Below are 26,721 nucleotides of genomic sequence, written 5' to 3'. Positions count from 1 at the left end.
TTAGCCAGGATGGTCTCGATCTCCTGACCTCATGATCCACCCACCTCGGCCTCCCAAAGTGCTGGGATTACAGGCGTGAGCCACCGTGCCTGGCCGCCAGTTTGGTTCTTTTTATATTACACATTCCTTTCATATGTATTTTTCTTTAAATCCCTGATCATATTTATAATATTTTAATAGCTGTTTTAAAGACCATGTATGCTAACTTCATAATTTCTGTCCATTTTTAGTCTGTTGTTGATGATTGATTGATCTCCTGTTTCTGTGCCAGTCTTACAATTCAGATGTCAGGCTTTGTGAATTTTATGTTGTTGAGTGATTAACTTATTTTTTGTGTTGCTTTAAAGAGTGTTGGTGTTGGGCCTTGTTCTAGTGCTCAACACGATGTGGAAGCTGCCAAAGCCAGGGCTTCCACCCTCTGAAGCCACAGCCCGAGCTGTACATTGGCCCCTTTCAGCCACAGCTGCAGTGGCTGGGACACACGGTACCAAGTTCCTAGGCTGCACACAACATGGGGACCCTGGACCCGACCCACAAAATCACTTTTTCCTCCTGGGCCTCCTGGCCTGGGATGGGAGGGGCTGCCGTGAAGGTCTCTGGCATGGCCAGGAGACATTTTCCCCATGGTCTGGGGGATTAACATTAGGCTCCTTGCTACTTATGCAAATTTCTGCAGCAGGCTTGAATTTCTCCTCAGAAAATGGATTTTTCTTTTCTACTGCATTGTCAGGCTGCAAATTTTCTGAACTTTATGCTGTTTCCCTTTTAAAACAGAATGCTTTTAACAGCACCCAAGTCACATTTTGAATGCTTTGCTGCTTAGAAATTTCTTCTGCCAGATACCCTAAATCATCTCTCTCAAGTTCAAAGTTCCACAGATCTCTAGGGCAGGGGCAAAATGCTGCCAGTCTGTTTGCTAAAACATAACAAGAGTCACCTTTGCTCCAGTTCCCAACAAGTTCCTCATCTCCATCTGAGACCACCTCAGCCTGGACCTTATTGTTCATATCACTATCAGCATTTTGTCAAAGCCATTCAACAAGTCTCTAGGAAGTTCCAAACTTTCCCACATTTTCCTATCTTCTTCTGAACCCTCCAAACTGTTCCAACCTCTGCTTGTTACCCAGTTCCAAAGTTACTTCCACATTTTCAGGTATATTTTCAGCAACGCCCCACTCTATAGGTACCAATTTACTTTATTAGTTCGTTTTCATGCTGCTGATAAAGATATGCCTGAAATTGGGAGGAAAAAGAGGTTTAATTGGACTTACAGTTCACATGGCTGGGGAGGCCACAGATGGGAGGTGAAAGGTGGGAGGTGAAAGGCACTTCTTACCTGGTGGCGGCAAGAGAAGAATGAGGAAGAAGCAAAAGCAGAAACCTCTGATAAACCCATCAGATCTCATGAGGCTTATTCACTGTAATGAGAATAGCAAGGGAAAGACTGGCCCCCATGATTCAATTACCTCCCCCTGTGTCCCTCCCACAACAGGTGGGAATTCTGGGAGATACAATTCAAGTTGAGATTTGAGTGGAGACACAGCCAAACCATATCACTGTCCCTTCTCTTTGCCTCCAAGCAGAAAGATGGGTGGTTGTTTGTCTCATTTGTTTCCCATCTCTTGAGGATCACAAGAGAAAGGAAACAAATGCTCTGCCTGTTGTCCAATGTCTGACAATTGTTTCTTGCATTTTGCTCCATTTTCTAGTTGTTCACAATAGAACAGCAAGTCCTATAGCAGCTTTTCCTTCATAGGCAGATGTGAAAGTCTAGGAGCACAAATCTTATTGCCTCCAAGGAACCAAATGTCCTGGTGTAGACTCAACTAGACCCATTATTTAGGAAATACAAATGCACAGTCTATTTGTAGAACCTCTTCAACATACCTGTAAGAAACATTTATCTGACATATGTACCAAAAATTGCACTCTTGCTACAAGAATAAAAAAGGGGGCCTGGCGCGGTGGCTCAAGCCTGTAATCCCAGCACTTTGGGAGGCTGAGGTGGGTGGATGACGAGGTCAGGAGTTCAAGACCAGCCTGGCCAACATGGTGAAACCCCATCTCTACTAAAAATGCAAAAATTAGCCAGGCGTGGTGGCATGTTCCTGTAATCCCAGTTACTTGGGATGCTGAGGCAGGAGAATCGCTTCAACCCAGGAGGCGGAGTTTGCAGTGAGCCGAGACCATGCCACTGCACTCCAGCCTGGCAACAGAGCATGACTCCGTCTCAAAAAAATAAAAAATAAAAGGAACATCATAGCCTCTCCTCTCAAGATGTCGGAAACAAGCAAGGAAATAAAGTATAGAGGTAATATAAGGAGACATTGATTATATGTTGCTGTCAGGGTAACCAAAGGTTATACAAAAAAATACACGGATCTGACATATTAGGAAATGTAAGCAAGTTTAAAAGATGGCCATCTCTCTCAAAACTTCCTTTTATTAAAAATATTTTCTTAAATAGTCATAAATGAGGGTTACCCAAACCTAGACCATTAAAAAATTATATATGACAATTTTGCCTTGTCTTCTAAACAGTGTTATTGATTGACTAAAGAACCCTATGCATAGATTTTGAGGAGCTTAAAGTGCCGTAGGTGTAATTGCGAAATGCCTTTAACACATTGCATATAGAGGTATTTTCCACTTAGTACTTCTTTCAGTGTATAATAATGGGAGGAGGAAAAAAGACCTGTCACTGGGCAAACCTCACGGGAATGAACCACAGACAGTGCTGTGTGAATGAGGCACTTATGTATGGGTAAGAAAGCCTGCATAATTGCTTTATGTATAATCTTATGAGAACCAAACAAAGAAGCTGACAGAGAAGCCACGGAAAGATGAGAAAGAAAAGCACTAGTCAAGATTAGTCAGCCACCTGCCTTAATCCTGTGACAACTGTGTTTAGGAGGTTAGTTTTCTGAATTTGGTTACCATAGTAATAGACCTTTAGAATGTCCTTAAATCAATTTACAGAATTACTGTTCATATGAAGCAACACAATTAGGTTTTAGGTTGTTAACATCTATTTTTAAATTATTTTTAGAAATGAAATGATCCATCAAGCCCTTTAAATATATAATTTAGAGAACCATAAATTGTATTTTGGCAAAGGGAAGTTGTAAGGTCCTATTCATTATTGTTGGGTGATGGGTTTATAAGTTCAATAATTCAAATATGTCATCTTAATGAATGACTCCTAATACATTTTAAATAAGATAGAGTTCATGAATGTTTTAGACCTAGCTTTAAAACCAAATATGTATGCTTCACACTCATTCCTACACCTCTAGGAGTCATCTGTGGGTTTAGCCAATTATATGGATAATTTAAAGGGGAATTGCTGAGACCTGGTCTAGTTATCATCCAAGAGCCGCCTAGAGGAGTCAGACTTGGGAATTTCAACCGAACTCTTTCTTTCTTTTTTTTTTTTTTTCCTAGTTTATATGTGTGGAAAAGGCCTACTTCATTTTATGCAGTTTTTAAATTGGGCTTTTTAATATTCTAGTGACATCTGAAGCTACTTTTTAACAGTTGAAGGCTTATCCAGAATTGTAAAAGTTGATTCTCTTGTATCTGCAATCGCAAGACCACTGCTCACTTAAAATATTAATAATATAAAACTTTAAACAAAAGTTGCAATTTTCTAATTCTTCAGAGAACTAAACAAAGTCTGCTTAAATTGCTGTAGATTGGCGTTCAGTTAAAGGAAGTCTTCGTTCATGCTATGAGTGATTAAAGGATTCCTGGCCAGGTATGGTAGCTCACAACTGTTATTTCAACACTTTGGAAAGCAAGGTGGGAGGACCTTTTGATGTCAGGAATTTGAGATCAGCATGGGTAACATAGCCAGACCCCCATCTCTACAAAAAATTTTAAAAGTAGCCCGGCGTGGTGGCGCGTGCCTGCAGATTATTTGAGCCCAGAAGTTGGAATGGAGGTATAACTGCACTATTGCACTCCAGCCTGGGAGACAGAGTTTGTTTTGTTAGTTTCAAACAAAACAAAAATCCCCAGTGATTCCATGTATGAAATTTCTCTGACTCTAGAGAAAGAATATTTTGTTTGAGGCATCCTTGTATTTTCCATGAACCATGGAAAAACTAGTATTAGTTTATTTCATGTCAGATGAATCGCCTGACTTTAAGAGAATTGGGAATAATCTAGATACATGAAAATATTTTAGTATTTAAATTCCTGATTATTTTTCACTTTCCTTTTCATGGACTTTCTACCCCTAATCATAAACCTAGCCCTGGGTTTTTACTATTTTTATTATATCCCTTGTACTGCTGGTTCTAGATCCTGTAGAGCTGCAATCAGTGTCTTGTTCACCTTTGAATTTCAAAAAGCACCTATCATATTAAAATAAAAATTAAAGGTGGAAATTATCTTACCATCAAATGAATTTATCAGATAATCTGTTTAGCCTTACCCTGTATACAAAGAAGGGACTGAGTTTTAAGAAGTACTAGACAGGCCAGGCGCGGTGGCTCATGCCTGTAATCCCAGCACTTTTGGAGGCCGAGAGGGGCAGATCACGAGGTCAGGAGATCAAGACTATCCTGGCCAACACGGTGAAACCCCGTCTCTACTAAAAATACAAAAAATTAGCCAGCCTGGTGGCGGGGGCCTGTAGTCCCAGCTACTCGGGAGGCTGAGGCAGGAGAATGGCGTGAACCAGGGAGGCGGAGCTTGCAGTGAGACGAGATCACGCCACTGCACTCCAGCCTGGGTGACAGAGCGGACTCCGTCTCAAAAAAAAAAAAAAAAAAGAAGTACTAGACAATGTCCAGACTAGGCAAATCCATAGAGAAAGTAGACTGGTGATTGCTTAGGGCTGGGAAGTAAGGGAAGGTGAGGAGTAACTGCTAATGGGCACGGGCATGTCTTTTTGAGGTGATGAAATGTTCTAACAGTAATTGTGTTGATGATTGCACAACTCTGAATATACCAAAATTTATTGAACTGTAAAAAAAAAAGTACTACATATTAACTTTAAAAAAATAAAATAACCCCACCCCCTAAAAAAGAAATATTAGATAACCATTGAACACTCACTAGCTGAGGAAAACAGGTAAGAAGTAAAGAGTTAACAGTTTTGAAGATATTATTGCCATAGCAATAAAGCATTAGGAAAAAAAAAATCCAAGGAGTGAGTTGATTTACTGCACAGTCTTAATGTAAGAATCAATTAACTTTAGTAGGCTGCTTAGTTTTCTTTAAAGATTATGATACAAAACCAAAAACCTTGACTATTATTGTATGTGGCAAGGAAAGTACATGGCATTTTGTAAAAGATTATATACCTTATAAAATTTAGCCAAAACAATATAAGGAAAAACTTAAGTGAATATTCTCAGGGAACTATTGACATAAAGACACCAGGAGAGAACAATTATAATCTGGGGAAATTTGACAACTCCAAATGGGAATTTCATTGCAAGACGTTTTTAAAATTTTTCCCTATTTTCCTATAAGTACAATGCTGTCTCTTATTTAAAGGCACATCACCTTGTATTTGTACTACTATTCCTTTCGGTTAGTCTATTAAGTCTAATTAAATTTAACTACTAAAGAACCACTTTAAAAATCTGGAATGTCTTAATATATTTTGCAAAAAAATAGCTACATAACAATTTCAGCAGATAGGACCGTAATAGAAGAGGATCACCAATATGTGGTTGAATGTTATAATATCCTAGTCTCTTCATAAGAGGTAAAAATTAAATTGAGTTATATTAACATAAAATACATTTTGGCAGAATAAGTCCAACAAATGAATGAGAAAATGCTACATGAAATTGGAACTAAGCCCCAGTGGGTCTCCTTATCCTTATTTCATTCTTTATAATAGTGAAAACTGTTTCTCAATACCTCAGTTTACTTTGTGCATGGAATTGTTTTTACTACAGTTGTTTACTGGAGAGGAAATTGTCCTACTGCAGTGCGGAATTTTGAATTAATTAAATAACTTATAAATTCCCAGAAATCCCCAAGTGGGATATAATTTAACTGTTACTAGACAAGGGGATCCACTTTACTGTGGATTTTTAGAGTAAAATCTCAGCAAATATCTCATGTCATTTGTTTTTAGATGATCATAAAACAAAATTGATGTTAATCTAGCTCACAGGCACTTAGACTGGTTTTATAGATTATGGGCTGACTCATACTCACTATAGCCATCCATTTTATACCAGCGGCTTCATTAGCACTTCAGGAGGACAGATGACTGGGAAACAAAGGAATCCACAGTATGCTACATGGTGCACATTTTCCAGAGTCTTCCAACTGTTTTTATCCTTTTACTTAAGTATGTCAAAATGAGCTACTTTATTCCCACGTTGAAGGGAGGAAAAGATTATCCCTAGTTTTAAATGGAGAACTGTTAGGAAATTTTACTTAAATTATGAGTGAAACACAGAAACACGGGCAAAGTACAGAATGACAGACACCAAATGCACAAAAAGAAATTTAACTGCATGGCAAAGACAAGTTTTCACAGAGGGGTACCATGTACTAGAGAGAACATTTCAATTACTATCTTTGGTACAAAATTACACAGTGTATATACACAGTATCTACTATATATATGACATACACATACTATATGGACATACACACATATATATACATATATATTTAGGATAGTTTTTTTTTTTTTTTTTTTTTTTAAGATCAAGGTCTCCCTGTTATCCAGGCTGAAGTGCAATGCTGTGATCATAGCTCACTTCAGCCTCAAACTCCTGGGCTCAAGCAATCTTCCCGTCTCAGCCTCCTGAGTAGCTGGGACTACACACATACTCCATGATGCCTGACTAATTTTTTAAATAATTTTTTGTAAAGATGGGATCTCACTATGTTGCCCAGTCTGGTCTCAAACTCCTGAGCTCAAGTGATTCTCCTGCCTCGGCCTCCCAAAGTGTTGGGATTACAGGCGTGAGCCACCATGGCTGGCTAGAAGAGTCATTTATTTTTTTCCTAAATCTGCTTGTACATTCTTCTACAGGGGTATGTTGCAGATAATTCTGAAAAATATATATATAGAAGAGTAATTTTAGGGAAGTTCAGTGCTCTTTTCCTTCTTCTGGTAGGGAAGATGTTCACAAAAATGTATTTATTGACCATTAACTTTTTGCTGTAAGAATTCAGTCATAAAAAAAAAATAGTTTTTTGTTGTTGTTGTTGTTGTTGTTTTTGAGACAGAGTCTCACTCTGTCATCAGGCTGGAGTGCAGTGGTGCGATCTCGGCTCACTGCAATCTCTGCCTCCTGAATTCAAGCAATTCTCCTCCCTCAGTCTCCCAAGTAGCTGGGACTACAGGCACGCACCACCACACCCAGCTTATTTTTGTATTTGTAGTAGAGACCGGGTTTCACCACGTTGGCCAGATGGTCTCGATCTCTTGACCTCGTGGTCTGCCGGCCTCGGCCTCCGAAAGTGCTGGGATTACAGGTGTGAGCCACTGCACCCAGCCCATAAAAGAATTCTAACCCTGGGGAGGATGGTATCTCTACACGACTTATCTTTTGGCCTTTATACTCATTTTGAGGCACAATTAGTTGCCCCAATGCACAATGCTTTCTGGAATACATAAAAGAATGTTCATAGAAAATACAAATATAGGAGACTGTATTTACAAGGGCAGGGAACTAGTGAAGTTATCTGTTCCTCAAATTCAGGTTTTTGGACCACCTGCGTCAGGGTCATCAGCAAGCATGTTAAAATGCAGATTCAGGCCCAGCGTGATGGCTCACACCTGTAATCCCAGGACTTTGGGAGGCTGAGGTGGGTGGGGGAATCACTTGAGGTCAAGAGTTTGAGACCAGTCTGGCCAACATGGTGAAACCTGGACTCTACTAAAAATACAAAAATTAGCCAGGCAGGCTGGCATGCACCTTTAGTCCCAGCTACTTGGGAGGCTGAGGCAGGAGAATCACTTGAACCTGGGAGGCATATGTTGCAGTGAGCTGAGATCGTGCCACTGCACTCTAGCCTGGGTGACAAAGCAGGACTCTGTCTCAACAACAACAAAAACTGCAGATTCACAGACCCAATCCAATAATTAATGAGAATCTCTGGGGATTCAGGAATCTGCACTTTTAATACATCCCATGTGATTCTGCCGTGCACTAAAATGTGAATCACTGCTACTTTTCTGCAACCTTTAAGAAGAACTAAGGTGTGCATCTCATTTTACTTGTGGACGGAGCCCTGACAGCAATGTTTGCTACGGCCTCCTTCTGCAGTTAGCCTAAAGCAAGGAGCTGGAGGTAGACGAGGCAAAGGTAAAGGAGACCAAAACAGCATTTTAAAGAAAAAATCATTTATCTTCAAACAGGCTCCAAATCCAAGGTAAGAATGTATGGATTTCATTGTACTAAAGGGAATACACAAACCCTACTAAAAAGAATGCTGGCCAGGCACAGTGGCTCACGCCTATAATCCCAGCACTTTGGGAGGCTGAGGTGGGCAGATCATCTGAGTTCAGGTGTTCGAGACCAACCTGACCAACATGGTGAAACCCCATCTCTACTAAAAATACAAAAATTAGCTGGGTGTGTTGGCATGTGTCTGTGGTCCCAGCTGCTCAGGAGACTGAGGTGGGAAGATCACTTGAACCTGGGAGGCTGCAGTGAGCTGAGATTAAAAAAAAAAAAAAAAAAGAAAAAGAAAGAATGCTGAGGATATTAAGAGACAGAAGTACTGGCTGGGCGCGGTGGCTCACGCCTGTAATCCCAGCACTTTGGGAGGCCGAGGCTGGCGGATCACGAGGTCAGGAGATCAACACCATGCTGGCTAACATGGTGAAACCCGTCTCTACTAAAAATACAAAAAATTAGCCGGGCATGGTGGTGGGCACCTGTAGTCCCAGCTGCTTGGGAGGCTGAGGCAGGAGAATGGTGTGAACCCAGGAGGCGGAGCTTGCAGTGAGCCGCGATCGCGCCACTGCACTCCAGCCTGGGCGACAGAGTGAGACTCTGTCTCAAAAAAAAAATAAAAAAAAAGAATGCTAAGGATATTAAGAGACAGAAGTACTAGAAGTACTATAATAGTAATGCATAGTAATGCTTTTAAATGAGCATATAAGTTTATAATCATTTAGATATCTTAGATTTCAATTTAAGGTAAAATGGGCAAGAAACAAAAAACAAAAATTCTTATGTCCAAGTGCTCTGCATCTCTGGAAAAGAAGTTCTTTTTTATTTTCCTAGGGTTATTATTATAATGCTAATTTACTTTTTTTGTTTTTTGTTTCTCCCTGCATCTGATAGTGCTCTTTTTTTTTTTTTTTTTTTGAGATGGAGTCTTGCTCTGTCACCCATGCTGGAATGAAGTAGCACAATTTTGGCTCACTGCAACCTCCACCTCCCAGGTTCAAATGATTCTCCTGCCTCAGCCTCCCTAGTAGCTGGGATTACATTTGTGTACCATCATGCCTGGCTAATTTTTGCATTTTTAATACAGATGGGGTTTCACCATGTTGACCAGGTCGGTCTCGAACACCTGACCTCAAGTGATCCCCCACTTCAGCGTCCCAAAGTGCTGGGAGTACAGGCATGAGCCACCACACTCAGCCTATAATTTACCTTTTTAACAAAAAGGTAACAGAATATATTTTCCCATAACATGCCACCAAATTCCTTTTTCTCCTTTTGCAATTTCCAAACAACACTGAGAAATCACCTATGTATACACAGTTCAACGGGGGGAGATAGCATGCTGACCTCCACATAGCGTCAGAAATATAAGCGATAGGCTGGGCACGGTGGCTTACACCTGTAATCCCAGCACTTTGGGAGGCTGAGGCAGGTGGATTACCTGAGGTCGGGAGTTCAAGACCAGCCTGACCAACATGGAGAAACCCTGTCTGTACTTTAAAAAAAAAAAAAAAAAAAATTAGCTGGGCATGGTGGTGCATGCCTGTAATCCCAGCTACTCTGGAGGCTGAGGCAGGAGAATCTCTTGAACCTGGGAGGCGGAGGTTGTGGTCAGCCGAGATCGCGCCACTGGACTCCAGCCTGGGCAACAAGAGTGAAACTCTGTCTCAACAACAACAACAAAAGAAAAAAGAAAAAGAAAGAAATATAAGCAATATCCCGCACATCATTAACAATATAAAAACTACAAATTCATTTCCACAAGGACATATCCAAATGGCTAGATTCTTCATCTGAATCAAAAATCACTGTTTCTTGTTATTTTCATGGCAACCCCGCATTTCGTTTAATCACAGAGGGTATTTTATAGCGCTGATTTATGCAGTAGGCATAAATCATTGTGTCCACCTGCTACACACAATAAAACCCTAAACCAAAACAACAGTGACAATAACCATCACCCTCCCTCCTCCCCATCAAGAAACCAAAAACACTTGCTTCAGGGCTAAGAATTAACTATTAACTATCATGCTAAAGGTCAAGACTTAATGCATATTTCAAAGCAACTTAAATCAAACCACAGCTTTTCTTACAAATATACCTATACAGAGCAGATAATCAGAGGCATGTTCAAAGTGTCGCTGTACCCCTCTCCTTCCACTACCTGTCCATCTTCCTCACTTTTGGTATAAAATTTAGAATAATAGGTAAGAAAATCAATACAACTACTGAGGAAATTGGTGTTGAAGAATTTTTCACAAAATCAGTTATTTCCCAAATAAATTTTATTTTGAAAAGAATATCACAATATAGTCATGTAAATTTAAATATGGCACATTGAGCAGTATTGACGCAAATTATACAGTCATGGCACAACACGTTTTGGTGAACGTACCATATATATATGATGATGGCCCCACAGATTATAATGGAGTTGAAAAATTCCTGTCACCTGCTAGGGACGTCTTGATCCTGACCCTGCATAGACCTAGGCTAGTGTGTTTGTCTTGGTTTTTGACCAAAAAGTTTAAAAATTCAAAATTTAAATATATAAAAGCTTATATAATAAGGATATAAAGAAAATATTCTTGTACAGCTGTACAATGTGTTTTAAGCTACGTTATTACTAGAAGAGTCCAAAAATTGTTTTTAAATAAAAGTTTCTAAACTAGAAAATTTACAGTAAGCTTAGTTTATTATTTCTATAAAAATTGTAGAAAAAAAATTTTTTTTTTTTGAGACAGTCTTGCTCCTCTGTTGCCCAGGTTAGAGTTGCACTGTTTTGATCTTGGCTCACTACAACCTCTGCCTACTGGATTCAAGCATTTCTCTTGCCTCAGCCTCTCAATTAGCTGGGACTACATGCATATACCACCACACCTGGCTAATTATTGTATTTTTAGTAGAGATGGGGTTTAGCCATGCTGGCCTGGCTGGTCCCAAACTCATGACTTCAAGTGATCCACCCACCTCGGCCTCCCATAATGCTGGGATTATAGGCATAAGGCACCACAACCAATCAGAAGAAAAACATTTTTTATAAATTTAGTGTCGCCTAAGTGTACAGTGTTTATAAAGTCTACAGTAGTGTACAGTAATGTCCTAGGCCTTTACATTCACTCACCACTGATTCATCCAGAGCAACTTCCAGTCAGCTCCATTAGTAAGTGCCCTATACAGGTATACTATATATATATGTCTCTTATACACATCTAGATGTGTATAAGAGACAGACCCAGGCTGGAGCGCAGTGGTATGATCATGGCTCACTGTAGCTTTGACCTCCCCAGGCTCAGGTGATCCTCCAACCTCAGTTTTTGTACTTTTAGTAGAGACGGTGTTTCGCCATGTTGCCCAGGCTGGTTTTGAGCTTCTGGGATCAAGCAATCCACCTGCCTCAGCCTCCCAAAGTGCTAGGATTACAGGCATGAACCACTGCACCTGACCAGATTTTTTACAAAATCTTTTATACCATATTGTTATAGTATCTTTTCTATGATTAGATATGTTTGGATAAGCAGACACTTGCCATTGTGTTACAATTGCCTACAAGATTCAGAACAGCAACATGCTGTAGCCTAGGAGAATTGGCTATATACATATTCTACATGTGTAGCAGGCTACACTATCTAGGTTTGTGTAAGTACATTCTATGATGTTCCCACAACGATGAAATAACCTAATTAGACATTTCTCAGAGTGCATCTCCATCGTTAAGCGAGGTATGACTATACATGTGAAGTCACAGTTCATGTCTGATCATTCCCACTAACAGAAGGTGCAAAGGTACGGTGAAACCAAAAAAAACAGGTAACTTAAAAACCAAAACTTGTGCATATGTTTTCATTTTATACTTGTGTCCAAATGTTTAGATGAGAACTGATACAAATTCACAGGTTTTTAAAAATGCTGCCTGAATAATCAAAACTCTTTTTACTTTTCTTGCCCTACTATAGATAGCATCAGTAATGTTTTTGCAGAGTAGCACCGTAGGACAAACTACTCTCTCTCCTCCCGTCATAGAGTATAAGGCTCTCTGTATTATGGCTTAAAACATTAGCAATGACTTAATAGTTTTTAACACACAGCTGATTTTGTTGGAGAAAAGTGTTACAGTATAGTCTTGTTAAGAACTTTATGTTTCACTGAGGAAAACATGAATATATAATCAGTGAAAGTGGTCTACATATGATGTAATAATTGTTCATAATTCTTTTTAAACAACAAATGGGGGTAAATAGGAATGAAAGAAGTAAAACACATCTGGAACCTCGTGTTATTCAGGGTTTTTGAGGCAATTCAGAGCTAACTGCAAGATTATGCTATGAATCTGGAGCCATTTCGATATAGTGAGAATTCTAATGTACCAGAAACAGGCAGAAAGCCATCTTCAGAGAATGAAGACTCAAAGATAAACAACGGAACAGCAAACTAAAGAGAGAATTAGGCGCAAGGAAAAATTTCACTTTTTCATTAGTAGAGGGCAGTAGAAGACACTGAACTTGGGGACTGAATACTGATTACCACAGGTTAGTGCTAACCCTGGGCATAACAATCAATCTTTTTGAATGACAATTTCCTCATCTATAAATTAGGTATAGTGAGATCCACTAGCTTATTTTATGACTCAGAGCCATGAAAATCAAAGATAACAATGCACTTAATATCATTATGTACACTATAAAGGGCTATTCTTAGAAAATGAAGATTTGATGACTTAAAAAAAAAAAGAATTAAAGATAAAAGCCAATTTAAAATAAAATTATAATTTTTTTTTTTATTTTTTTAAGTCCAGGATAGGTATTTATTCAATAGTAGCTGCTGTAGGTCTGCTTAATTTTTTTTTTTTTTTTTTTTTTGAGATGGAGTCTTGCTCTGTCACCCGGGCTGGAGTACAGTGGCACAATCTTGGCTCACCGCAACCTCCACCTCCCGGGTTCAAGCAAATCTCTTGTCTCAGCCTCCCAAGTAGCTGGGACTACAGGTGTGACTAACTTTTGTATTTTTAGTAGAGACGGGGTTTCACCATGTTGGCCAGGCTGGTCTTAAACTCCTGACCTCAAGAGATCCACCCTCCTTGGTCTCCCAAAGTGCTGGGATTACAGGCATGAGCCACCACCCCCAGCCCACTTCAGTTTTTGATAAGACAGAAATGGGAAAATGTAGACTGGTTTACTACTTTATCTTACGATACAATGTTATTGTAGTATAATATACTATAGACTTAAATATACCATTAAAGAACCAGGAAGGATATTCCGCTAGCCTTAAGAAGTAAACATTGAATATAAATATAACTTTCTACCTCATCTATAACATATTGATAAATTTTATTACAAAGAAACTAACACATAAATGATTTGTCCTATTTATCATAATAGGCCACCAATTACTAGGTGCCAAGCTTCATCAGCTTAAGTCCTAGGTAGCATGTCTCAATGCATACATATTTATATGTTATTAACCATGTTTTCTTTTTTTTTTGAGACAGAGTGTCCAGGCTGGAGTGCAATGGCATGATCTCGTCTCACCGCAACCTCCGCCTCCAGGTTCACGTCATTCTGCTGCCTCAGCCTTCCTGAGTAGCTGGGATTACAGGCACGCATCACCATGCCCGGCTAATTTTGTATTTTCAGTAGAGACGGGGTTTCTCCATGTTGGTCAGGCTGTTCTCGAAATCCCGACCTTGGGTGATCCACCCGCCTCAGCCTCTCAAAGTGTTGGGATTACAGGCGTGAGCCATTGCGCCTGGCTATTAACCTTGTTTCTAACTTCAGCATTGCACATCTCCTTAGTAAAGCAGTAGCCATTAACAAGTCAAGTCCAACCACCATTTTCCTCTGGTCCTCAAGCAGAGACTCAGAACCAGTTACAGATAAACTATTTCATTATAACATGAAATAGCAAGCCTTGGGCTATTGCAAAAGGCTTTTCAAATGTTGACCTCTAACTTGGAGATAATAGAGGGAAGCAGAAATATAGGGTGCTAATTTGTGCTATAACCTGGTCTCATGTCGTGGTATGTTCCCAGTTGCAACATTTTAAATTTACAAGTAAGAAAGTAAAACAAAACTTCATATCTGTGAAAGTGAAAAATTGACCAGAAGTCTTCTATGCAAAGACAAATTAGCTTTTTCTTCCCAATAACTTACCAGAAAGAAATAGGTACTTAGAAACCCTAAGGGGTTCTTTAAATAGGGGTCAGAAAAAATATATAAAAATAAAAAGCAAAGCAAGAAAGAACGTTGTTTAAAAATAAAATGTTCTTTCAAGATGACTGCCTTCTCTTGAAAGATGAGTGCTATATTAAATGGGTAGATGTATCTCTATAACTCATCATGTTTATATGTAAATTCTCTGGCAGATATAAACCCATCTTTGTCTTCATCTTCTTTATCAAAAATATCCTCCACCAAAGCATCATGATGACTTTCATTCACCACCGCACCATGTTTTTCAAACTCCTTCTTTAAATATGCTTTAACCTACAAAATAACAGATCCCATTAATAACTTGGATTCATAAGATACCCACATTAAGCCAGTCAATGTCACAGACATGGACTGTTATTATATTTAGTTAACTGAACTAAATATAATAACTTATTGTAATAGTTAACTAAATATAATAACTTCTAAACAGCCATTTTATGACATAGTTCTAATGATAAGTTAAAAAATTATAAGAAACTTTTTCCCTTAAAAAAACTGTTGCTAAACTGCTACAGTGGAGACACAAAATACTGCTCAAAGGCAGGGCCAGGTGTGGTGGCTCACGCCTGTTATCCCAGTACTTTGGGAGGCCCAAGTGGGAAGATCACTTGAGGTCAGGAGTTGGAGATCAGCCTGGCCAACATAATGAAACCCCATCTTCACTAAAAACACACAAAAAAGGTTAGCTAGGTGTGGTTGCATGCGTCTGTAATCCCAGTGGCACCATCTTGGCTCACTGCAACCTCTGCCTCCCAGGCTCAAGCAATCCTTCTACCTCAGCCTCACAGGTATCTGGGACTATAGGCATGCGCTACCACATCTGGTTAACTTTTATATTTTTTGTAGAGATGGGGTTTCACCATGTTGCCTAGGCTGGTCTTGAACTCCTGGGCTGAAGCAATTGACCTGCCTCAACCTCCCAAAGTGCTGGGATTAGAAGCATGAGCCACTGCACCCCATGGACACTTCTCTTAAAACTAAATAGTGGCATCTTTGACTTGAATAAACGTCTGCAAGTAGTGGGTCTTCTGGGTTTGGTTATGATCATGCCACACTGATTAAGTCTAATCACAACCTTCCAATCTCAGAAAGTCAGGCCTGATAAGTGCCTAGACTACAATTTTCCATTTTCTTTTTTTTTTTTCTTTTTTTTTTGAAGTGGAGTCTCGCTCTGTCACGCAGGCTGGAGTACAGTGGCGCGATCTCGGCCCACTGCAACCTCCAACTCCCAGGTTCAAGCGATTCACCTGCCTCAGCCTCCCTAGTAGCTGGGATTACAGGCACCTGCCACCATGCCTGGCTAATTTTTGTATTTTTAGTAGAGACAGGGTTTCACCATGTTGGCCAGGCTGGTCTCGAACTCCTGACCTCAGAAGATCTGCTTGCCTCGGCCTTCCAAAGTTCTGGGATTACAGGTGTGAGCCACCATGCCCGGTATCCATTTTCATTTCATTCAGATATTTAAAAATATAAATATTGTTTTCAATTTCCCACAAGATTCACCACAATGCAAATCAGCCTACATTTTCAGTTTTAATCATATCGCCTCTCTTCCTTCTGTTTAGACCAGCAATTTCAAATCCTCTCTCCCCCAGCTTTCAAGAAGTACACATATAGTATATATTTATTTTTAAGTTAAAGTGATTTAATGCAGTTTTTTAAAAGAGGGGTGGGGGAGAGATGAAACTCTATGGATTAATGTAGAATGTATTTCTAGGATATATTGTGTGAATAAAGCAAAATGACAAAACGGTATATATAGTTTGCTACCTTTTGTATAAGAAAGAGGGAAATAAGAGTATATTTGGATTTGCAGAAAGAAACATTGGAAGGATATATTAGAAACTAATAAAACTGAGCCGGATGCAGTGGTACATGCCTGTACATAGCAACACTTCATCTCTCCAAAAAAAAAAAAAAAAAAAACAGAAAGAAAGAAAAAAGTAATTAATAAAACTGGATGTGGGAACAATAGAATAGAAGAGGATGTGGGTAGGAGAAAGACTTTTAAAAATATGTAAATAATAGGCCGGGTGCGCTAGCTCACGCCTGTAATCCCAGCACTTTGGGAGGCCGAGGCAGGCAGATCACAAGGTCAGGAGCTCGAAACCATCCTGGCCAACATGGTGAAACCCCATCTCTACTAAAAATACAACAATTAGCTGGTTGTGGTGGCGTGCACCTGTAGTCCCAGCTACCTGGCAGGCTGAGGCAGAAGAATCGCTTGAACCTGGGAGGTGGAGGTTGCAGTGAGCTGAGATCACACCACTGCAATCCAGCCTGGTAACACAGCGAGACTGTCTAAAAAAAAAATGTAAATAATAGAAACAAAGTCTTCCTATGTTGGCCAGGTTGGTCTTGAAGTCTTGGCCTCAAGCAATCTTCCTGCCTCAGCCTTCCAAAGTGCTAGGATTACAAGTGTGAGCCACCTCGCCCAGCAAAGACTTTTAAATAAATGTCTTTCTGCTGGGCACGGTGGTTCACATCTGTAATCCCAGCACTTTGGAAGGCCAAGGTGGGGGGATCACGAGGTCAGGAGTTCGAGACCAGCCTAGCCAACACGGTGAAACCCCCATCTCTACTAAAAATACAAAAATTAGCTGGGCATGGTGGTGCAGCTACTTGGGAGGCTGAGGCAGGAGAATTGCTTGAACCTGGGAGGCGGAGGTTGCAGTGAGCTGAGATTTTGCCACTGCACTCTAGCCTGGGCAACAGAGCAAGACTCCGTCTCAGGAAATACATAAATATCTTTTTGTTTTGAACCATCTGACTTGTTATATATTCAAAATTATTTAATGAAAGGGAATTAAAATTTATCTTGTATGGAAGAAAAAGTCATATGACTGGTAACACTATGAGGTGTTATAAATTTAGTGGCTGTGGATCATGAACCCCTGGTTCATAACAATTTGGCTTATTCAAGACTTAATCATTTCCTGGCCATTAGAATGAATTTGATCAAAGCATAGAAAGGGACTTGATATCTGACCAGTCAGGACAGAATGGAATATGAGTAGATAAAATACAGGGATAAATATCTCCCTCCACTCCTTTCCCCACAGCAGCCAGACTAAGACAGGTATGTGTAACAATGGCCGAATTATAAGGAGAAGCCTCTTTTTCCTTTCTCTTTACCCAAAGGCTCAGACTTTGATGGGGCTGGAGCCCTGCTGTGTAAAACCCAGGCTGGGGTCTCCTTTATCTGGGGCAACCTGAACAAAACTGAGCAGGTAAGTTGCTTGCTGTTAATTGCTAGGAAAACACTACAAGATGTATTTAACAGCCAGTCTACAGTTTTAACAGAAACTGTCCACATGAGATATTTCTCAGGACAGCTAGCTTCTTATACAGTAACTCCAGATGGAAACGGTCTTGGCAAAATGGTTTTTTCAAAGACCGAAGGGTAAGGATAAGATACAGTGAACCCTAAGCACTGGGAAGAAAAAAAGCAAATGATTGAATGGTGCTTTTTAAGTCTTAATATATTTCTCTCCAAAACAATGATTTATTATGAAAAAGTCCACTTTCAAAGCATCAGTATTTTAAGAAAACTTATAAATAAATGTTATCTAAATAAAAGTAAATTTTAAATATACACATATTTAAAAAGTGAGTTACAGAAACAAAACAAAACCCCAAACAACCAAAGAAAAGCAGAAAGAGGAGTAGGAAGAAGGAAGGTCACCTCATCTTTAGAGAGTTTCCAGTCATCATTAAGATCCATTTCTTGGAATGATTCATGGGATCTTGGTCCATTTCTAATCTCCAGGAGATCAATATTAAATATCAGTGTACTTTCTGGGGGAATTTTACCTGACATGAGGAGAGAAGGCAGAAAGTTTTAAAAGAGCCAAAAGTTTTAATAATAGAAAATTTATGGTAATGGACAAAGTATTTTTTTTAACTGAATTAAAGAGCCTTCCTAAGATTGTCATATATGATGAAAATTATGTATATTATATTTTACTCAAATAGAATAGAGTAAAAGAAGAAATAATATAAACTAGCAAAGCAAAAGCATTCTATCTTTGGCTTAGCAATTAAAATGTAAATACACACACAATGCATATATATATACACACACAGAGATGTACCTAATGGCTTGGGTATTAAATTTCTAATATAATTAATATATATTGTATGTGAAGAACGACTTAAAGGGTTTTAGATAATTCGGAGTTGAGTATATTATAAGTAATAAACTAACTTTTTGGTCAGAAAGTCCTGACCTAGAAATACATATAGTATTGCCATTTCTACCACTGGAAGGCATTTCTACCTATATAATTGAGTGAGCTCTGGTGTCACACTGTCTGAGACTGAAGTTTACATTTGCCCATCTCTAAGCCTCAATTTCTTCATCTATAAAATGCAGATAATAAATTTCCTACCTCAAGAGTCTGTTGGGAGGATAAAGGGAGAAAAATCCATGCAAAATACTTAGCATTAAGCTTGACAAATAGTAAACTCTCAATACATGTTACTGAGGTATAATTTTCTCACAGGCTTTAAAAATAATGCAGGAAGGTTTAACAATTTCAGAAAGTTAGGAAACACTACCTCAGACATAGAACATTATATATATGTTGAAGACATTTCATGGGATGGGAGAAATTAAAATGAATTTCTGAGAAGGGAGACTAAAAATCTTTAAAAGTGAAAAGAGCTTTGTTAAAATCCCAGGAACCTAAAACAAACGAACACCCATCTGTGGAGTATGGACAATTGTTTTCCTCAAACTTGTTTCCTTATAACTATATTTAACATACAGGTCTGAGTAAACATGTTAAATATTTCTTAGTCGTCCTCCCCCCATCCCACATATTTCCATGAAAGGGCATTCATAAATTCCAAAGAGAAGACTTATAAAGTGTCCTGAAGCTTACCATTTCAGATCTAGACAGAGATGCGACACGCGCTAGGTTGCTGATAAAACTGGTATCTTTCCAAAAGAGGCATGCAAGCATGTACTAAAAGACTACAAAATTAGTGTTAAATACAGATTAGAAAAATTAGTTTCATGGCATTCAGTTTGAAGGAAATGACTCAAATTTAGATCTCTACTTATTGTGAAGTAAACTTGAGTTAAATATAGTATGAGAAAGAGTAATGGACGAAAACGACATACAGTAGTCCCCCCTTGGGTATGTCCCAAGAACCGCATTGGATGCCTGAAACCGTGGATAGTACCAAACCCTATATATACAATGCTTTTTCCTATACATGCATATCTGTGATAAAGTTTAATTTATAAAATAGTCACAGTAACAGATTAAAAATAATAAAATAGAACAATTACAACAACATATCACAAGAAAAGTTATGTGAATGTGATCTGTCTCTCATTCTCAAAATACCTTAATATTTTCAGACTGCAGTTGACCACAGGTAACTAAAACTGTAGAAAGTGAAACCACAGGTAAAGGGGGACTACTGTATATAAATACTAAAGGTGAGATAATAAAGATAAAATGAAAAAATTCTCAGTATCAGAAAAAATTTTCTACATACTTGGTTTTCTTCTCTAAAGAGGATTATAACTAAAAGAAGAATTGAAATTGGTTAGTAAATCTTATCCTATGAACAAGATTTATATAGATTTGTATATTTTGGAATACATAATGCTTCCCATATGGCATCTATTTTCCTTCTCAGGAAATGGGCTGGGAATCCTGACTCCTCACTTTGTCAGTAGTTAACCTTAGACTTCAGGATGCTATGAAGTCTGTATTTATACTGTATCAGAGTGGTTGTCTGGTTCTGATGACTACTTAAACTTTTTTTTCTTCAATACGTAAGTAATACATGCTCCTTGTAGAGCATGTACTTGGATGATAAAACCAGAAATAAATATGATTCCCAGTATCACAGTCCATTCTTAACATTCTTATTTCCTTGTGATTAACTATGTATATGTACTTTTTCCTATATTTACTATCACATTATATATACTACAGCTTATTTTCTACTTTTATATATAACACTGTATCTCACACATTTCAGATATAATTTTTAAACTCTTTGGAAATGGCATTTTAAATAACTGGGCCATATTTTATTTAGCTAAATTCTTATCAATATACCACTTAGGACGGTTCCAATTTTTTGCTTAGAAACAATGCAATGATGGATATCCCTGTTCACAAATTTTTTCCTGATATCTAATTATTCCCTTAGGTTTGAAGGAATTATAGAATAAATGCATATAGACATCTTCAGACCTCTTTTTTTTTTTTGAGACAGAGTGTCACTCTATCCCCCAGGCTGGAGTACAGTGGCATGTTCTTGGCTCATTGCAACCTCTGTCTCCTATGTTCAAGCAATTCTTCTACCTCAGGCTCCTAAGTAACTGGGATTATAGGCGCACGCCACCATGTTCAGCTAATTTTGTATTTTTACTAGAGACAGGGTTTCACCATGTTGGCCAGGTTGGTCTTGAACTCCTGACCTCAAGTGATCCATCCTCCTTGGCCTCCCAAAGTGTTGGGATTACAGGCGTGAGCCACCATGCCTGGCCCAGGCCTCTTGATATATATCACAAAGCAGCTCTTTGGAAAGTTGCAGGGGTTCTCACTTGAATACCAGTATATGTGTCTGCCCTGAAAAACTAGCACAAAAGCTATCCGGACCAGTTAGCCAGCTTGCTTCTGCTTTGTGACACAGGGAGAATTAAATTCATTTCATGTCGCTCTATGATTTTTAAAAAAATACATTATTAAAAGCTTTATAAATAAATTTTAAAATGGCAATTAAAAGAACTCCCAGTTTGCTGTGGGAGACTTAATATTTGTGAAGTACAACCCATATACAACCCACATCTAAAATGTATTCAATACTTTAATAATCTATATAATAAAAATAACCTATTTCACAGGTTCAACTCATCCAAACACTTATGTTAAGGGATCTTTCTTTCTGCATTGTTACAGTAAATTGGTGAGTTTCAGTTTGGGAAGATGAGAACGTTCTGAAGATGGATAATGGTGACGGTTCCACGATAATGTGAATATATTTAATGCCACTGAACTGTGTACTTAAAAATGGTTCAAATGAAAAATTTTATGTATATTTTATCACAATTAAAACCCACCATATTGGTGAACAGTATTAATAGAGCTCAATGTTCTTTTTTTATTGTTAGTAGAGTTGCCCATTTAGACATTAAACAAACTGGCCATTTCAATTGATAATCAAGACATAATACAGTTGCTAAAGGAATACATGCCCCCATTAACTTCTAGGGGAAAAAAAAATGTTGTAGTGACTCTAACTTATGTCTCCTAATCCAAAGACCAACTCTAGTGCTATAGTGAGAAATACAGAAATACTATTACCTTTTCCTTCTTTTCCATAGCCCAGAGCAGGAGGAATGATGAGCTTTCTCTTCTCTCCTACACACATTCCTTTCAAGCCCTGGTCCCAACCTTTGAGAGCCTCCAGGATGCCCAGGGTAAACCAAATGGGTTGACCATTGTTATGTTTGTGACTATGATAGAAAGAAAACACATTACAACTCCTTACTAATTCTAAAAAAATTTCTTTAGTGCATTTTCCCACCAGTAAGTGGTTAAGTTTATTAGTTTAAAATTTAATAAATACAGCTATTCTGTATTTGCACACATACACACACCTCCAAGTCAAGTTTATAGGAATTCAATTCACTGCCCATCTTTCTTGATGCAAATTTCACATACTTGACTGGGCTTAAGAAAGACAGAGGAAATAAAAACAATTAACAACCATTTGAACATTTGTCGTATACCAGGAATTATTCTAAATTTTATTTTATGTTTTGCCTCTGAACCCTTACAATAAGCTTATAATGTAAGAACCATTACTACCCCATTGTACAGATAAGGAAACACAGGTTAAGTGTTCCAGTCTTTAAACCTAACTCCGAAGTTCAAGGTCTTAACCACAAAGTTATGTTGTCCCAGGAAGGCCACTAGGTTGTAGAACAGGGAGAAAATAATGGAAAAATGGCTGAGTTTGGGAAGGAGATTGAAAGGCTAAGGAGAATTTACTGCCAACATATGTGGGTCCATATGCACACAAATATGGAGAGTGAGAAGCACAGTGTCTTACATACTGCCTACAAACTTTCCTTAGCTGCGGCCTGCTGATGGCTCTGATGAGTAGAAAAGGCTGCTTTTCATCCCTAAATCCCCACTCAGACCCTAGCCCGGTTTCCTCCTCAGGGGTCTATAGTGGGGCTATATAGGAAAGTCTGGAAGAGTAGCCCCTCAAGGACTGGTGTATTAGTCCATTTTCCTACTGCTATGAAAAAATATTCAAGACTGGGTAACTTATAAAGAAAAGGAGGTTTAATGGACTTGCAGTTCCACATGGCTGGGGAGGTCTCACAATCATGGCGGAAGGCAAAGGAGGAGCAAAGGCATGTCTTATATGGTAGCAGGCAAGAATGAGTTTGCAGAGGAACTGCCTTTTATAAAACCATCAGATCTCGTGAGACTGACTTACTATCACAAGGAGGACAGAATGGGAAAAACCTGCCCTCATGATTCAGTTACTTCCCACCAGGTCCCTCCCACAACATGTGGGGATTACGAGAGCTACAATTTAAGATGAGAATTGGGTGGGGACACAGTCGAACCACATCAACTGGGGAGGAGGGAAATAGGATGTCCTGGATCATAAGCTGAAGAGAGTCTAGCCTAGGAAAACCAACCTGCCCAACTAAATACAGGGGGGCTTGAGGGCTGAGTAATGCCTGATCCCTACTTAGCTCCCTTTCAGCGCAATAAGGAAAATATTCTATTCAAGGATATCTTGTAGGTAAGAAAAAGAAGTCACTGTACTAGGCTTCATGATTACTAAATCTCGGTAATGCCATTTTTTCCTGTAATTTTGCCCAATGATCAAAGAACAAAATGCCAACTGTAGAAAATTTGGGCCGGCTAAAAATGAAAAAAGCAGGAAACATTCTACTACTCATTACTGACTACAATTTTAGCACAGTTCTTGTTAGGGCTAAGCAATTTACCCCATAGGTTATGGTTCTAGAGATGGCAAACGTGCTTACAAACTGATCATTTGATGGTATTTCTTTTTCTTCAGAGCAGAGTCTCGCTCTGTTGCTCAGGCTAGAGTGCAGTGGTGCATTCTCGGCTCACTGCAGCCTCCACCTCCCAGGTTCAAGTGATTCTCCTGCCTCAGCCTCCTGAGTAGCTGGGACTACATGTGTGTGCCACCACATCCAGCTAATTTTTGTATTTTTGGTAGAGAAGGGGTTTCACCATGTTGGCCAGGATGGTCTTGAACTCCTGACCTCACGATCCGCCCACCTCGGCCTCCCAAAGTGCTGGGATTACAGGCGTGAGCCACTGCGCCCGGCCCATTTGATGGTATTTCTTCATGATGTTTACAGTTAGCAGCTTCTGACCATTTACATGGAGGCTGCATGATAACAGTGTTAGAACTTAGTAGCAAACTACTAAATAATATTCCATGGCTACCACCAAAGTCAGCCCAGGTTTTTGGTTCAGAGATCTGAAAGAAGTCAGGCTGAGTCTAAAAGAGATCAGACTAAAAATAACAATGTAACTGAATATTCAAAATGCAAATCACATCATTTAATGTTGGCTGTGGCATTCACCTAGTTGACAAGAATAAAGGGCTGTTGAGAATTCTAAGGCAAGCCATGTTTCTGGAACTTTTTCCCAGGGCTAACAGTTGAGAGAAGAGCCCCATTCATTTCCCCAACCCTCAAGAGAGAGCAGGTCTGAATGCCCAGTAAAGGCAGTTTATTAGAAAACTAGGCCGAGGATGGGCTATGAAGATTCACTGTTTTAATTCATGTTATTCCCTCTACGTACAACATCCTTCCTTCCCCACTTTCCCCCTGGAAACCTCCACTCATCTTCCAAGGCTCACTTCAATTACGGTCTCTGGGAATTTTTTCCCTTTCCCCACCCCCATGGAGCATAACTACTTCCAGGTGCAGTTACGCTTTGCTGGCACTTTGAATATTCTGTACCCTGTATCACTTGCATTATTTACTTGTCTTCCTCCCGCCTGTAGATGGTATACTGTTAGAGGACAAGAACCTGCTTCTAGCCATCTTTGTGTCTCTAGGACCAGACTTGTGACCATTCAATAAGAGTTTGATAGATGGACAGATTAATGAATAGATGAAGATGATTAGAAGCCAAAATTTCTGAATCTCCCTAGCACCCAGAACATGGCTTAACATCAAGGAAATGCTCACTAAATACTTTCATAATGGAATGAATGGAACCGATGCCTAATTGAAAATCATTAGGCTGTAAACCATTTCCATGTTCCAATTTCTTCATTTATAGAACAGAAATGATAGTGTAACCACCTGAAAATCCTTCACCTAAACTTCCAAAACCACACCCACCTCATGAATGAAGTGTGACTCTCTAGAAAGAAGCAAATGACTGAAATCATGGTCCTGTGCCTTGACCAGAATATCATCCGTCAGAACAAAAGTTAAGTAGGTCAGTGAAACGGCATTAGTATATCCTTCAACAGGCAAATAAGTGATTGTGTAGTTTGCTTTTGAAGTCGCTATGAAGTTTTAGGTGAACATCACCTACACCACATTAAAAATGGAATCAAGTCATTTTCTCTAAGAAATGGAGTTTGAGATATGAGCATTCTTTTGGGCTTTTTCTACTTATTGCCCAATTATACACCCAGATATATTTCTGCAATATTTCAGAGATTCTAGTTCTAATTTTTATAATAAAAAAAACTGACAGCCTTTTCCAGACCACATGTTTCCAGTAAGACCTTCAAAGGCCTCGCTCGCTACATAAAACTGGCTTTAAACAATTTCCTTTCCCAAAGAAGGAAATAAGATATTTCGGTTTTGTAAAAGAGGTAAAACCAGGTACAAGCCACCTTTCCTGCTGGAGAGCTGGCATAATTATTTTACCTGAGGGGCATAATTACTTACGTGGAGTGAAATAAGGAGCCGTCCTTTTCTAAGTAGCCTTCATAGTGGACCAACATCAAATCCCCTCCTTTGGTCTTGCGATGGCAGATGAATGGCTTCTGGAGAACTTCAATTTTCACTTCTGGTTCAGGGATCAGAGCCCCAATCAAAGAAGTGACGAACAGCATCAAGACTGCGTTGCACAAGAAAAGTCTCATGTTGCTGAAGCAGGAAAGAAGTCCCTACAAAAGCAGCGAAAGGGCCCTCAACTTCATAGATTTAAGAACGTAGTTCAAGGCTTAGGGACAACGGCTTCAGGCAAGTTTAGGACTCCCCCCTTCTTAGAAGACGTGGCACATTTACTACCAACTACTTTCTCAGGGGGCGCGAACCCACCTTTAAAGAGTTAAGCCCAAATGAGGGCCTGATTGGCTCTTATGACGTGGCCGCCTGGGAATAGCGGCCTTCCATTGGCTATTGGTGCTGTCCTTCAGGAAGCTCTCAAGCCAATGACGCTGCAACGATGGAATTTACAGCACGGTTGAGCCGGGCAGCTGCCAAGCGGCGGATCATCCAGTGTGGTCCTAGAGCCCGGGGGTTTTCAGAATTCAACCCCCGTGGATTTTGGGAGGGTGGTGGGGCGCAGACATAACCGGAAACTCCTCCGGCTGATTTATCTCTTTGAAGAGCCCCGCTGAGAGACGTAGGAAGAGTCCCGGGGCCTTATGAAACAGTCGGGGTTCCAGGAAAGTCTCGTTTACTCTCGCCGTTGGAGAGCGGTCCTCCAAGATGCCACGATCCTAGGATTTTGCTATTGCTCGTAAACTGTAAAGACTGACATAGTGCTTTAGGAATCACAAAGCGCGTTCCTGTTGCATGAACCTCGCTACAACCAGTAAGGCAGGTTCTTTTTTTCCCATTAAAAAGAGAAGTAAATTTAGACCAGGAGAGATTAACTGTCCTGCTTAAGGTTATTTGGCCCAGAAGCAGATGAGCTCTGCCTTCAAACCAGGTCTGATTCATTCCACAGCACCACGTCATGTTATGGCTGCTAATAATTTATTCCTTAAGTTACCTTAGAGGGTAAATAATGAGTTACGACTTGCAGACTTCCGCTTTAAAGAAGAAATGGTAATCATGGCTACGAATTACACAGTCTCATCTTAGTTTACATTTTCCAGTTTTCTATTTTTCGCCT

At 39.4% G+C, this 26,721-nt stretch overlaps 1 protein-coding gene across 1 annotated transcript; it reads right to left on the bottom strand.

The window, feature by feature from the left end:
- Positions 1–12,508: 12,508 nt before the first annotated feature.
- On the bottom strand, positions 12,509–26,034 carry FKBP14 (FK506 binding protein 14, 22 kDa). The gene is made up of 4 exons (XM_011972222.1): positions 25,545–26,034; positions 21,934–22,085; positions 18,285–18,412; positions 12,509–14,872 (listed from the first exon to the last, which is right to left on the bottom strand). The coding sequence occupies exons 1-4, from the start codon at positions 25,739–25,741 to the stop codon at positions 14,714–14,716; spliced, it is 636 nt and encodes a 211-aa protein (XP_011827612.1). The 5' UTR covers positions 25,742–26,034; the 3' UTR covers positions 12,509–14,713.
- Between the last annotated feature and the right edge of the window lie 687 nt (positions 26,035–26,721).

This window comes from Mandrillus leucophaeus, unplaced genomic scaffold, assembly GCF_000951045.1.
Source record: "Mandrillus leucophaeus isolate KB7577 unplaced genomic scaffold, Mleu.le_1.0 Scaffold128, whole genome shotgun sequence".
Lineage (NCBI taxonomy): Eukaryota > Metazoa > Chordata > Mammalia > Primates > Cercopithecidae > Mandrillus > Mandrillus leucophaeus.
Note: the sequence above shows the minus strand (reverse complement) of the source record. Positions and strands in the feature narration are given on the sequence as shown.

Coding starts and splice junctions, on each gene's coding strand:
- FKBP14 (XM_011972222.1), bottom strand. CDS start 25,741: ATGAGACTTTTCTTGTGCAACGCAGTCTTGATGCTGTTCGTCACTTCT. Junction 22,086..25,544: donor GGCTCCTTATTTCACTCCAC/GTAAGTAATTAT, acceptor TTTCTATCATAG/TCACAAACATAACAATGGTC. Junction 14,873..18,284: donor GGAAACTCTCTAAAGATGAG/GTGACCTTCCTT, acceptor GTTATTTTGTAG/GTTAAAGCATATTTAAAGAA.